Source organism: Poecilia latipinna, unplaced genomic scaffold (assembly GCF_001443285.1).
Source record: "Poecilia latipinna isolate Pla-1442-1.1 unplaced genomic scaffold, P_latipinna-1.0 Scaffold541, whole genome shotgun sequence".
In the NCBI taxonomy this organism is placed as follows: Eukaryota; Metazoa; Chordata; class Actinopteri; order Cyprinodontiformes; family Poeciliidae; genus Poecilia; species Poecilia latipinna.
In genome coordinates this window covers 8,136-21,144 of record NW_015113157.1, presented here as the reverse complement: position 1 = coordinate 21,144, position 13,009 = coordinate 8,136, and the positions used below count along the sequence as shown (strand labels likewise).

The window sequence follows — 13,009 nt, the reverse complement described above, 5'->3', positions numbered from 1 at the left end:
GAGAATACATTATTTCAGGCAACTCCTTCTGTGAACACTAGGGGGCGGTGGTGTTGATAAACGTTTTCTTTTCGTCCACAAGGGGGCGAAACGAGCGTCAACCAGCAACCTATAAAAGCTGGAAGCTAAGCGACGTAGCGTCCTTTTCTGTAGCTGGTCGCTGTGAGAAGCTAGCAGAAGTTCACAATGTTTTACAAGATTATCAGTCTAGTTACTTCACATGTCGAGTTGCTCGGTAAGTATTTCCGAACAGTTCTTTTGGTCAAATAGGAAAGTCCTTTGACAATAATAGAGAGCTTTTATTTCACAAACCAGCAACCACGTGGAAAGTAGCTAGCTCCACCTAGCTCCACATTGTAGGAAGCTAACAAGATATGTTCGGTCCTGGTAATTAAGTAAATGCTGGGAAATTGTGCCTGAATTTCATCTATTGGCTAATTTCATTTTGTCGAAAGTTTGTTAGCTTGGAGTGGTGGGTTTTTAAACCAATAGTGTGCCGATTTGAGGTAGCTTCCTGTTATTACTGTAAAGATTGTCTTTCTGACCCTCCCAATCTGCTCAAGGCAAATAATTTTTCAGCAGTACATAAACTTGTACAGTATTTAATCTGCTCCAAACCTATGCAAGTCTCAATATAAAGTATGTAGTGAGCGATTTGTAAGTTTTTTTTTTTTTGGGGGGGGGGGGGATTGGACAAGTGCTGTAGCAACTTCTCGTCCATTTAAATCACCCATACACTACACTATCCAACCCCTAGTTGTTTTTGTGTATAATGTAAAGGCTCTCTTTTTCTTTTTTTTTTCTTTTACCCCCAGCTAATCGCATTTCATTGGACGGTCACCTCTTCGTCCCAGATTTTGGATGATGTCTGTGTCTCTGGCATGAGTGCATTGATCTGATAAGTGATGTTGAAGCAGGCTATTCAAGCATCATGCATAGATTCAGCAAAATACGCCGTGGGTGAACTCAGAAGAGCAGCAGTCATTTTTGTAAGTATACTTGTTGATTACTGAGACTCTTTATTTTGATCGGCTGGTTACGATGTGCATCTTTGACAGCCCGGGCTCTCTGTTGTGAGAGAACCTGTGTTTTATTGTTTCAGATGCAACAGTAAACGTCCCTGCGCTTTCTGCGCGCCTGTTTTCAATGGTGCCTCAGATTGAAGAGGGGAAAACAAACATACTTTACCTTTTCTGTATTATAAACTCAATGGGTATACTTCATGATGTCACTAGTTTCAGGTCTTCATGCTTTTTCCTCTTTCCCTTGTGTTAAGGTTACGTTGACATGACGTTTAACAGCAGCAGTGAACAGTGAGCAATGTGTGACGGCAGGTGAGCACAAATTAATTAATTTGATGAGACTTTGATTTGCATCCACTGATAGACCTGAAGCAGGTTTCTTTGGCTTCTTGGTTTGCATAGCGATGCTAAACTGAACCTTCCTCATGTTTTCTGACTGCTAAATGCTACAGTAGCCAGATTAGATTGAGGAGTACATTTAAACCTGCTAGGTATGACGCAAGTCCTAAACATTTAGACATTTCATTCAACTGCAGTGAATAACTATGCATTTTAGATTAATTCAACTTCCAATGTGTAAACGTGGCCAGTCACAGAAATGATTGAGTTGAATGTTCCTGAGCTCGATAACTATTTGCTTCATGCATCCACTGAAAATGATTTTGTCTTGCAGGAAAAGGGGTGAGACGTTTCTACAGTCATCCTGCATCGCTTGGATTTTATCGTCTCCATCATTCTGAAGACTGATTTTTGTGTTTTCATGCTTTTTGTAATAAAAAATATTACAAATCCCTAAATGTGTTTTCATTCTGGTCTTTAGTTCATTTGAGAGAAATGTCTCAAATTTCATAATTCAACAGTTTTTTTGTAACAAAGCTTTACATTTGCTTCTTAAATGTCGCAAAGCAATTTAAATATCTGGAGATGCCTGTATAGTGCAAGATTCAAAGGGATGTCTTGAATGAACCTGGTGTGTATACAGGTACATCTCAATATTGTGATAAAGTTCAAGTTGTGAAATGGGTAAAGATTAATTTTAGTGACCCATTTTCAAGCCTCTTGTAATTTGATGGCTTAAAATGACAGCCTAAAATTGTCTTCTAGTTTCATAGTGTGTATAATGTCAGGCCTCTGAAATGTGTACATTCCTACATTGTGCACAATTATGCAAGCCTTTGATTTTCATTAATCACCAACTGCTCTCTTAATCCAAATTGCTTAAAATAAAGTGAGGTTTTGGCTTTTCCATATCTGCACAATTATTGTGCAGAATTGTTAAACTACATAAACATTAACTCGTTTGTATCCAAGTGAGAACTGGGTCCAAACTTTCCAGTGAACGTTTGACAAAAATCAGTGACCATGTTCCATAACTGACAAACTTCAGTTTGTCTTCAAACTTCACAGTTTGTCTTAATTTGCTGATGGCTGCAGCAGCAAAGTCTTTTAAGAACTGCCCACACGTTCTCAATTGTTTCCCTTGTTTTTTGGCCCTAAAGAAGAGAAGCTGCATAAGTATGCACACTCTCACTCAATACAGGTATACATAACCTGTATGCTTAAATCCATTATGCATCCAAGTTTGGAGTTAGAAAATATGACATGAGTAAAATACTCACTTGCCAAATAATTGTGCACAGTTTATACTCTATGCTTGGGAGGGCTTGCACTTAATCAAGTTTTACTTTTGGAAATAAGTGACAGAAATTTTAAAATGTCTTCACATTATTTCTGTCTGTATTTGACAACACTTGTTTCCAGAGTTGTAATGTTGTGCTGTTTATCTCTCAAATAAATCAAAACGGTTCCTCTGACAACTTTATTACATAAATCAAATTTAAAACCCAGTAAAACCTCCAGTGCAGAAGATTTGTTCTATCCAAATCACATTTGGATAAAAATACTTACCTGCCACATCCTACATAGTTAATTGCTCGCAGTCAAAATACTATGACTTTCCATACAAAAAAGGCATCAAAAGCAGCCTAGAAATAAATTTCCAAATGTTAGAGTTCTCTCATGGAAGCCAAGCTGAGGGGTCATGTGTGCAGAAACTGTAACAAAACAAAAAACATCTTCTCACTGCTTCCCATGTTGAATCCTAGCATAAAGAAATAGGAACCACATCTGTGACAATACAAGGGTTTACAAATAAAAAAAAAAAAAAATAAAAAAAACTATTCATCAGTTTTTTCCTCTGCTTGGTAATGTCTGTACTCCGGCTTGAGTTCCCAGGTGTTCTTGTGTGTCCCTTTAACATTGTAGATGCCAATATCACGCAAGATTTCCTTCAGGTATGTCTGTGAAGACCACCAAATATGGAAAACAGTCAAAAATAAATCTGCAGCAACATTTGTTTGTTTCCATAAAAGCAATCTTCTGGACAAACAAGATTCTTTAGAATCCCTCAGCATTAATGGATTAATAGTACAATGTTTCCTGTCGTGTTCTCACCACAGGCTGTTTGGTGATGTCCACCAGGTCTTTGATGTTGTAGTACTGGTGCTTCTCAAACGCAGAAAACAACATGTCCAGCACCTGCTGTTTGTCAGATCTCGCTCTCTTGCCCTCCTCTTTCTTTTTCCGCTCGTATTCACGCTGCAGCAAAAGTAAGCAGAGCTCAGTTACCAGACATAAACTCGCATGTTTTGCAAAAAGTGGACATATTTCTACATGAGGCCTGAAAATTCATGCAGGTAAACGAAATGAATGAGAAAAAAAAAGTTTGATTTTTTTTTTTTTTTACATTGTAGTCGTGGTTGGCCACAGGTTTGTAGTTGGTGGTGACGGGTTTCAACAACTGCTGTGACAACCTCGCTGGTTTGGAAGACTCTTCAATTTGTAGCCTGTAAGATATGATGACGTGCACAATACAAACACACCTGAAGTTCACAGAAAACTGCAATGGTTTGTTGAACGGATTAGCTTTTTAACCCTTGTGTAATCTGAAGAAAATACACTCACCGCTTTAATTTCATGTAGCTTTCACTAACAGCAGGTCTGCATTCTGCTCTCTGCACCACCACTCCCTCCAAGGCTATCTTATCTGAAAAATGGCAAAGTTATGTCAAATGCTGAATAGAAACAAACAGAATGAATCAGTTTAAAAATGTTTTAGTCAAAGTTCAGGAGATCGATATAGATTACACCAGATGAGATGCTAAGAACAGAAGGTTCTTTTGCAACTTGCACAAAAAAATAAATAAAAAAATCAGTCTGAAGGAAAAAATCTGACTAAAGCTGCAATAAGTACTAGATGGCCTCACACCAGCTTGTGTAGCAACCGTGGCCTGTAAGCCTTGTCATCTGTTCACTACAATACTGGAGCCATTTTTAAGTTCCACTGATGTGAATGTAACATGAATGAAAGCTGTGATATTAAAGTATTATTTGGTTGTTCAGTCATGTGAAATGTGGAGGTGGAAGAGTCTGGCTGCAGTAGGACCTGGCCAGTTCACAGAATACAAAATCAATTTAAAAACAAAACAAAACAAAAAAACAAACAAAAATAAAAAAAAAAAAACATAACCAGAATTGCAGGATGAAAATTATCCAAACATACTAATTAGTCAACCAATGACTGGTTAACAATTTTGAAACTGAAAGCGCCTGAACCCGGTAAAAGTCCACATCTCGGTTCCATTGAGATGCTGCAAGACACCCCTCAAGCATCTTTGTGAGGTAAACTGTCCTCATGTAAATGGCAAAAGCTGTTAGTTGGCTATATACGTTTTTCACTGAAGATATTTCAACCAAAGGGGGCGAGACTAACAATAAGAGGGTAGGATGCCCTACATTTTTCTTCAGCTGCAAAATCCAGATTTGCCATTCATTTAATAAGTAAACAAAAGATGACTAATGTGGATTTTTGTACAATTGAATTATTTTCTGTTCTAGCAATTTTTTTTTTAAAAAGAAAGAGATATGAATATTTCTTAGCATAGAGCTAAATATTCATCAGGTTTTTGTAATTTTCTATAACTTGTTTCATTCAGTAAAATCTGTTTGGAAGGAAAAGCACACATCAAGTCAATGACGACATTTTTACTAAAGTCCAAACCAAACAGTTTTCTATAAGATTTCCACAACTTCACCAATCATCACACAGAACTGTAACCTGCTCATGATGAGTCACATTTGACATCTGGACTGATTTTTGAGCACAACCAAAATCAAAATGTGCGGACCAATTAACACAAGTGTATGTCCAACAATTCCCAAGGATAAAGACGTTGTTCTGCTTCAGAAGAGCCTAAATGTTACTGCCATAAAAATATTCCAAGCTCCAATGTTGTCTCTATATGGCTTCATGATGCAACGCCACAACTTCCAGATGTTTCTAAAGATCGCCACTCCTTTGATCAGAGCTCTCGCTTTCTGCAAAAATGGAGGACTCACCTGGACCTGCCCCCGAACCTGAGCTGCTGCCATCAGATCTTTCTTCTGACTGGCCTACAGGAAGGGAGGGATGGTACACATGAAAACACAGGGGAATGCAGAACGAGGGGAGGAGGGGATTAAACAATAAGAGCCATAGCCAGGGTTTAGTCCCACACGAAAATGTTAAATCACACAGCTTCATTGCATATTTTTCCACCAAGCAGAAGCCAGAGACCTTAACGCAAGCAAGCAACAGACACTGTGTATCAGCGCCGATACACACCCAGAGGGCTGCACAGAGGCTTATTTTATTAACTGAATTTCAAAAAAGGCTTTATGCAGAGCTAGAAAACGATGTAAGTTTATGTCTGTTTTATAGGCTCTAAAAATATATAGTAAAGTTTAAAAAAAAAAAAAAGAAGATCCACATGGTATTAAAATATATGTTGTTCAAACTGTGTTTAGCCTCTATAGTGTTTCACAGTGCAGCCCATTACACACAGATGGACACGGATGTTTGCAGTCAAAGAAAGAACTGCAGCACAAGTCCATTAGCACCAAGAGCACATAAAACCAAACCTGAGAACATTCGCAGTGGGGGGAAAAAAAGGCATTTGAAGCCCAGACTGAAACCACGGAAGCCCATGCAGAAATTAAATCAACTCCACACCGAGTGATGATTTGTGCTGATTCAGTGACACTGCAACAGTTCTGACAATAAAGCCACTCCTCTTACTCTCAGTACACTTAAAAAGTGAATCAAAAACCAATAAATGACACACGATCAAACAAATACACGGCGGCACTCTCACCAAAACAAAACACAAAGCAGACAAGATACAGACTATGACGACCGTTTTCTTTTGAGTGTTCGCTTATCCAGTGGATGCGGTACGTTACCGGTATGTACAGTTTCGTTAATGTGGACAACGTCTCACTCAAGAAAAGGTCTGTTCTCAACACACGGAGGCAAGGAGTACAAGCAGGGGAAAGACGTATAGAGCAAGAATGCACAGGTAGCAGAACGGATGCCTTCACCAGCGAAGATGTTTTACATCACAGAAATCTAAGAATGACTGAGCGTTAACCGAGTGTCTCATATTGCAGCGCAAGTAATCATTCCGTATCGGAAACTCACCGGATGAAGTCTCAGTGAAGACCGCCAGCATCTGACCCCCCACGGACTGCATGGTGAACGGATGCTCACGAGGTGCAGACACCGTTTTGTCTTCGATGCCTTCGATGGTAGTCAGCTCTTCATTTAAAGTGAAAGACACCTGTAGAGAGCAGCCATGTGGGAGTTTTGAGACCACTAAGAACTGAACAAATAGTTTTTATTCAGTTCTTAGTTCATTTCATTTTTAGCTAGTTTCTTATTTATAGGTGTTAAACTCCAGATTTCAAAGTTGTACACAGAAATATGACTGAAGAGTTGTAGAAATACAGGTTAATGATGGGTACACCCAGGTATAAAAATTACAATTTGTGAACTTATTCTTGGCAAAAGCATTGTGTCACCTTTTAAATCGACTATGATCATTCTTACTTTTGATTGTCAAGAAGGAAGTGTTACTGCTTCAGTGGGTCTCTGCCCTTTTTTCCTTTTAGGGTTCTGCAGACAGGTCTCTGCAGGTGATGTGTGTTGCCCTGATTGGTGTTCTGCAGCTTTAAAACTGCCAGGCATGCAGCAGTCAGGAGGCTTTTCCCTCCTCTCTTCGAACCCCATTTGGTTTGTATCTTTTGGTTGAAATTTGTTAGGTTTGTTTAAGCATTTGGTTATTTCTGGTCACTTATAGGTTCTGCTTTAATCTATTTTGGTTTCTCATTTCAGGTATTCTTTTTTTTCAGGGTTATTTCTTTAATATAATTTAATAAATTCTACTTTCACTAAGTTACTAAATCCTTGTGTGGTCTCCTTTTAATGTTACCCCATCAAACGAGCCTGGTGGACGTAACAGAAGTGATAAAAGCATGTCTTGCACATTATGTGTTACGTATATATTTGGGGTAAAACGTCACTTACCTCTGGTTTTCCTTGGTTTCCTTTTCTTTAAAATAAAAGCAAAAGACAATATTTCACTGAACTGGTTGGCAAGAAGATATGCATCACTTATGGCATAATAAAAACCCGTCTACATATTTCAGTTTTAATTTCCTCTCTTTATCTACTTTGTGCCAATCTTCTTTCTTCTTTCTTCCTGCACGTGCCTATGCCACTGTGCTTTCAGAAGTTATTGTATCTGAGGAAAATAATAATAATAAACAGCGTTGTTTCCTATAAAGCATTTTCTGTGTGGGTTATAGTGGAAAACCTTCCATCTAGCATAAGAAGCTTGCAGAAAATTCACCACTAGCACACACATTTGCATGCCTTGCAGACAGAAGCCTAATTTCACATACTTGCAAATTCTGATTTTCCCGACCTCGCCTCTTCCTGTAGCTTTTGCCCATTGCTGAGAGAGGTACTTCGGCACCTGCAAAATCAAAAACGAGTGTTTATCAACCAGGATGTTTTTTTGTTGTTTTTTTTGCCTCTGAAAACAACTGATATGGTACAATTAAATGTGAAATTATGACTATTGGTTTGAGGTGCACTTTATTTTTCAAATTCTGGTTTGACTTTATAATTCAGTTGAAGAAGTAAAACCCAAACTAGTTCAACTTAATGTCTTCATCAGCAATTGACGCTTCTTATAAAAGTAAGTAAAACAAGCATTTCACTCTATTATGTTTAGATACAGTAATAAACTCTTCAAACATCAATACTTCATATTTCGAGGCCTTTTTATTATATTTTACTGAATCAATCACATTAAAATAATGAACGTGGCTTCACCATTTTGAATGTAATCTTGTTAAATTAAGCTTTCAACAAAAACATTACATGAAGCAAATTGTAATAGTAAACAACACAGCTCATTCAGATGAATCCATTAATTAAAAAAAAAAATTAAATTCTTAATTGCCATGGAAACTTGTAAAGTCCAAGAAACAACGAACACACAATACAATATAAAGCTTTCACGTAATTAGTCTTTTATTATCTAAGCTAAATTTTTATTACGGCAGAGCTTTATTTTTGCAATGCTCGGCCAAATTGAATATTTATTTGCCAGGCCAAGCCAAACTCCTTAGTCTCCGATATGGTAATAACATATAGCGCTAATATGCTAAGCTAACATTTAGCCTCGGCTATCTTTAAATAATTAGTCTTTAGCTCATTTATGAACTTGGTTGTGGCTGGCATATACTCACCTTTACGAGCCAAACACCAGTATTCTGCTTTGCACCTGTTAAATCCACTTCTCCTTTTTCTGACATGCTGTAAAACAATGCTAACTTACTATAAAAACTGCCACACGCGAGATCAACAGAAATACGGTAAGTAGTGAGTACGGAAGCTCTGATGGGTCTTTCCAGTTTTCGCTTCCTCATTTTTATGTAAGAAAACATGAATACAAACTAGGAACAAGATTATTTAGTCATTGTTTTGGGATAGAAATTTATTCAAGCTATAAAAATAGTTTTGTAAAAGCTTAACCAAACATGAAAAATGTGCAAGCTGTTTTACAAATGAAACGTACTGATATAAAAATGTACACAGGTCACTTTTATCAGGGGTATAATCTGGTTACAATCTAGTACAATCTGGTTGTGCTGATTTGTTTTCTTAATGCCATTTTTGTAGTTTTCATTGCCTATTCAAAATAAACTGACGTTAAAAATGTTTTTGTTTCTTTCAGAATTTCTTTGCATATGCCATTTACATCCATCAATCTGTTTACCTGCTGATCCTTTCAAAGTTGTAGTGAGTTAGTGGAAGAGACAGATTACCACTCCATCACAGGGCAAATACAGGTACACACACAGTATAAACACACTTATACCACAGGGCAATTTAGAGTGATTAAATAACCCAAGAGTAATATGTGTGGACTGGAGAAAAAGCTAGAATACCCAGAGACAACCCACATGTGCATTAAAGAACATCAAACTCCATGCAATCCTATTTACGTGTACCTAAGAGGAAAAAAATCCATAAATGTGATGGCGCCAATTTGGCAGGGTTTATTACATACTATTAAAATAAAACATTTATTTATGCAGAGATCAGAGATCCAGCTTTCATTTAACAACACTGTTTGCCACTCTGTTGCATTTACAACTGTAAATGGATTCTTATAAGTCCAAAATAAAAACATTAAACAAAAATATTGTCACCAATAGTGTGACAGAATGGACATAGATAAACTAAATTCCAGAAATGCCCTTTATGCGTATCTGGTATCCACAAACAAGTTATAAGACGGAAGAATACATCTGAACATATTTACATATTACCAGTCCTAAGAACCTTCTTAAAAATATGCAAACTTCACCACACTTTTTTTTCTTTTTGTTTTTACAAAAAAAAATCAGTTGTCCTTTACAAAAGTATGGCCATAACCTCATACAACAGCCAGAAAGCTACACAAATTTTCATTAATTCTAACAAAATCCTACAGAAACATTCGATCTTTGCTGTGTGAGAAGCGAGTGTTCAGTTCCTGAGATTTCTTCAACAGCCGCTGCTTCTGGGCTTCATCAAAGCGATTGACCTGCAGGTCTTCGTCTCTATCAAATGGCCTCCTCTCTACTGGCTTGTCCGCCGTCTCTTTGGCTTTTTCCTTCAGCTTCTTTGAGTGTAAACTTATGAGAGACTCACCCCGTTTGGACTCCTTGAAAATAAGAAAGGTATCGCTAGTGTGAGAAAATACGAAAAACTTCAAGAGGTATGAATGCCTCTAATAGGTACTGTAAAGGGGGTATTTTGTAGTAAAAGAGAACAGCTACTTACATTATATTTTGATACTTTTTCTGCCATTTCTACGTCCCTTCGAGAAACTTGTGGGACTTTATCATTCTTTGCCTCGCCAGTTTTCTTTCCTTCAAGCCGTTCCTGTTGGTAAACATAACTTTTTGAGATCCAACCAACAGTTCAGTTGAACACCACTACAAACGGTAAATTATTTTAAAAAATAACTACCCGGGCCTTGCGCTCCCTGTCTGCCGGTGTGTCCGTCCAAATCGATCGATCGTTGTTCTCTGGACCTGACCTCTTCTTGAAGGTTCGAGCCCCTAAACCAATGTGCTGCAATTCTGGTGGGAGCTCCGTCATCCACGTTTCTCTAGACACCACCTCAGGGGCCTCCTAAGTACATAAGAATTAGAGAGAGCAGGGGAAATGTATTTATAAATGACAATCTATAAATGATAAAAGTCTACAGTTCATATTATGTGGGAGAAGGACAACCTCTCCAGTGAGCTTCTCTTTCATCCTTTGTGCTCTTCGTTCAAATTCGAGAGCCACTGAGTCTTGAACGGGCCCTTTGGCGGGCATGGGTCCGATCACATCCTCGTCCTCTGCTTCACTGCTGGAACGCTCGGCCTGGTATCCTGGAGGCAGCGCAGGCCCTGGGAGGTCCTCTCCGTCTTCCCCATCATCGCTGTCAGATGCTGCTCTGTGGAACCCGGGGGGCAAAGCTGGTCCCAGCACAGGGGGTCTGAGAAAATAACACATTCATCTAACTTAGGCCTTTCAGCTCCTTTACAGATTTCTTCTTTTGAAGCTTTTTGTCACACCTTAATATAAATATTTACCACGTCTGCCTAAAGTAATACAAGATGTTTTCGCTCACCTTTCTGGTGAGCTCTGCTTTTTAAATCCTGGTGGCAAAGCTGGTCCAAAGAAACCATCATCATCATCATCATCATCATCATCATCATCATCATCCTCATCCTCATCTTTGGTCACCCTGTATAGACACACATGTTACTGTTGTGCTTGTTGGATCACTTTTCATGACCAAACATTATCGTGGCCACCCACTCTGCAGTTCCTCCAGTCCTGGGTCTTTTGAACGTCACCTCCGGCTCACTCTCATCCGAAGAACTGGACGGCTCCCCTCGCTTATAACCGGGAGGCAGCGCGGGACCAGCGACTACAGAGTGTAAAGAGAAAAAAACAACAGCTGGAAAATAATAATAATAATAAATGGAAGTATGTTTTTGATCGCTTAAAACTAAATATCAGTTTCTTACAATCATTTTCACTCTCGTCGCTTTCAGATCCATCCTTTCTAAACATCGGCGGTAAAGCAGGCCCAATTAATTTATCAGAAGACATATTTGATGCAGCTGTTTCTGTTTCTGTTAAAATAAGAAGTCAGTCTAACAAAAACAGACCTATGCTTCAGGAAACATTTGTAACCTTTCACACAGGAAGTTAAACACCGGAACGGCAGGATTTCTCGTTAAGTTAACAAACACCAACGTGGTAAAACCGGAAGTAAGTGCAAAGTAAAAGCACACAAAATTAAAATAAATGAATTAAAATAATGTGGTCATGACTTATTATTATTATTATTATTATTATTATTATTATTATTATTATTATTATTATTATTAATGGTAACAGCGGACAAATCCGATCTCACTTCGTTTNATTGTTACGGCTTCAGTGGGTCTCTGCCCTTTTTTCCTTTTAGGGTTCTGCAGACAGGTCTCTGCAGGTGATGTGTGTTGCCCTGATTGGTGTTCTGCAGCTTTAAAACTGCCAGGCATGCAGCAGTCAGGAGGCTTTTCCCTCCTCTCTCCTCAGATCCCTATTTGGTTTGGTTTGTATCTTTTGGTTGAGATTTGTTAGGTTTGTTTAAGCATTTGTTTATTTCTGGTCACTTATAGGTTCTGCTTTAATCTATTTTGGTTTCTCATTTCAGGTATTCTTTTTTCAGGGTTATTTCTTTAATATAATTTAATAAATTCTACTTTCACTAAGTTACTAAATCCTTGTGTGGTCTCCTTTTAATGTTACCCCATCAAACGAGCCTGGTGGACGTAACATTGTGGGAGCTCGTCCAATTTATGTGGACTAATTAGTCTTGTTTGGCCTCATTGTTGGGTTCAGGTTGCAGTTACATGCCCCTGACTTTGGTTTGCCTGTATTGCAGGTTATTTGTAGGTTTTTTGGCTAGTTTAAGGTGTTTAACCTTACTGGATTTTGGACATTTTTGATGTTCCATATGTATGTTGTTGGAGGTCCATGAGGATTTTTGTACTTTTGTTGGAGGGGGGAGAGAGTATCTTGTTTTGTAATAGGTAAGTGCTGTCTGGTATTTATTGTTTTTGGCAACTCCATTTTAGACGACCCTGTTTGTTGTTTTAGTTTGTTATTTTTGGGTTGGACTCTGGGCTGAGGGCACCGCCGTGGTTTGCTGCCTGAGAGGTCTTGGCCTGGAGGGATTTGCTGCCAGCGGTATCTTGGTGCTTAAAGTGCCTTGGCTCTTGGAGGAAGGCCTGAAGACTAGGCTAAGCTTAGTCAGGGTTTTGGCATTTAGTTAGTTGTAGGAAAATGGAGGTCTGCCATTTGTTGGTGCCAGTCATGCACTTCCTTGTGGTTGGTTAAATAATTTGGTATACTTTGACTTGTATTTTTTGGAAGTGGGTTTGTTGGGTTAGTTTGGTTTGAGAATGGATACTGTGAGTTCTTTTTTGTCTTCTCCAACATTAGAACTCTTGGAAAAGCTTACAAAGGAGCAGATTCGTCAAGTAGCTGAACACTTTAAAGT

The 13,009-nt window shown here is 38.4% G+C and overlaps 2 protein-coding genes and 1 long non-coding RNA gene across 4 annotated transcripts; 1 reads left to right on the top strand and 2 right to left on the bottom strand.

Annotated features, from left to right (window-relative positions):
- The first annotated feature begins 109 nt into the window (after nt 1–109).
- On the top strand, nt 110–1,819 carry LOC106952823 (uncharacterized). Its single transcript, XR_001426055.1, has 4 exons — nt 110–235; nt 816–989; nt 1,277–1,334; nt 1,696–1,819. It is a non-coding gene; the product is annotated as an uncharacterized LOC106952823 (long non-coding RNA).
- A 1,006-nt stretch (nt 1,820–2,825) lies between these two features.
- Nucleotides 2,826–8,807, bottom strand: gtf2f2a (general transcription factor IIF, polypeptide 2a). Of its 2 annotated transcripts, XM_015041191.1 has the most exons (9): nt 8,658–8,807; nt 7,803–7,876; nt 7,426–7,450; nt 6,541–6,679; nt 5,421–5,474; nt 3,987–4,068; nt 3,769–3,868; nt 3,477–3,620; nt 2,826–3,322 (listed from the first exon to the last, which is right to left on the bottom strand). In XM_015041191.1, the coding sequence occupies exons 1-9, from the start codon at nt 8,721–8,723 to the stop codon at nt 3,200–3,202; spliced, it is 807 nt and encodes a 268-aa protein (XP_014896677.1). In that variant the 5' UTR covers nt 8,724–8,807; the 3' UTR covers nt 2,826–3,199. The 2 variants fall into 2 exon arrangements, with proteins under 2 accessions (XP_014896677.1, XP_014896678.1); XM_015041192.1 differs by lacking the exon at nt 5,421–5,474.
- Nucleotides 8,808–8,890: 83 nt separating this feature from the next.
- gpalpp1 (GPALPP motifs containing 1) lies at nt 8,891–11,679 on the bottom strand. Its single transcript, XM_015041189.1, has 7 exons — nt 11,484–11,679; nt 11,272–11,383; nt 11,081–11,197; nt 10,696–10,945; nt 10,429–10,593; nt 10,240–10,341; nt 8,891–10,120 (listed from the first exon to the last, which is right to left on the bottom strand). Exons 1-7 carry the CDS (start codon nt 11,566–11,568, stop codon nt 9,902–9,904), a joined length of 1,050 nt encoding a protein of 349 aa, XP_014896675.1. The 5' UTR covers nt 11,569–11,679; the 3' UTR covers nt 8,891–9,901.
- Between the last annotated feature and the right edge of the window lie 1,330 nt (nt 11,680–13,009).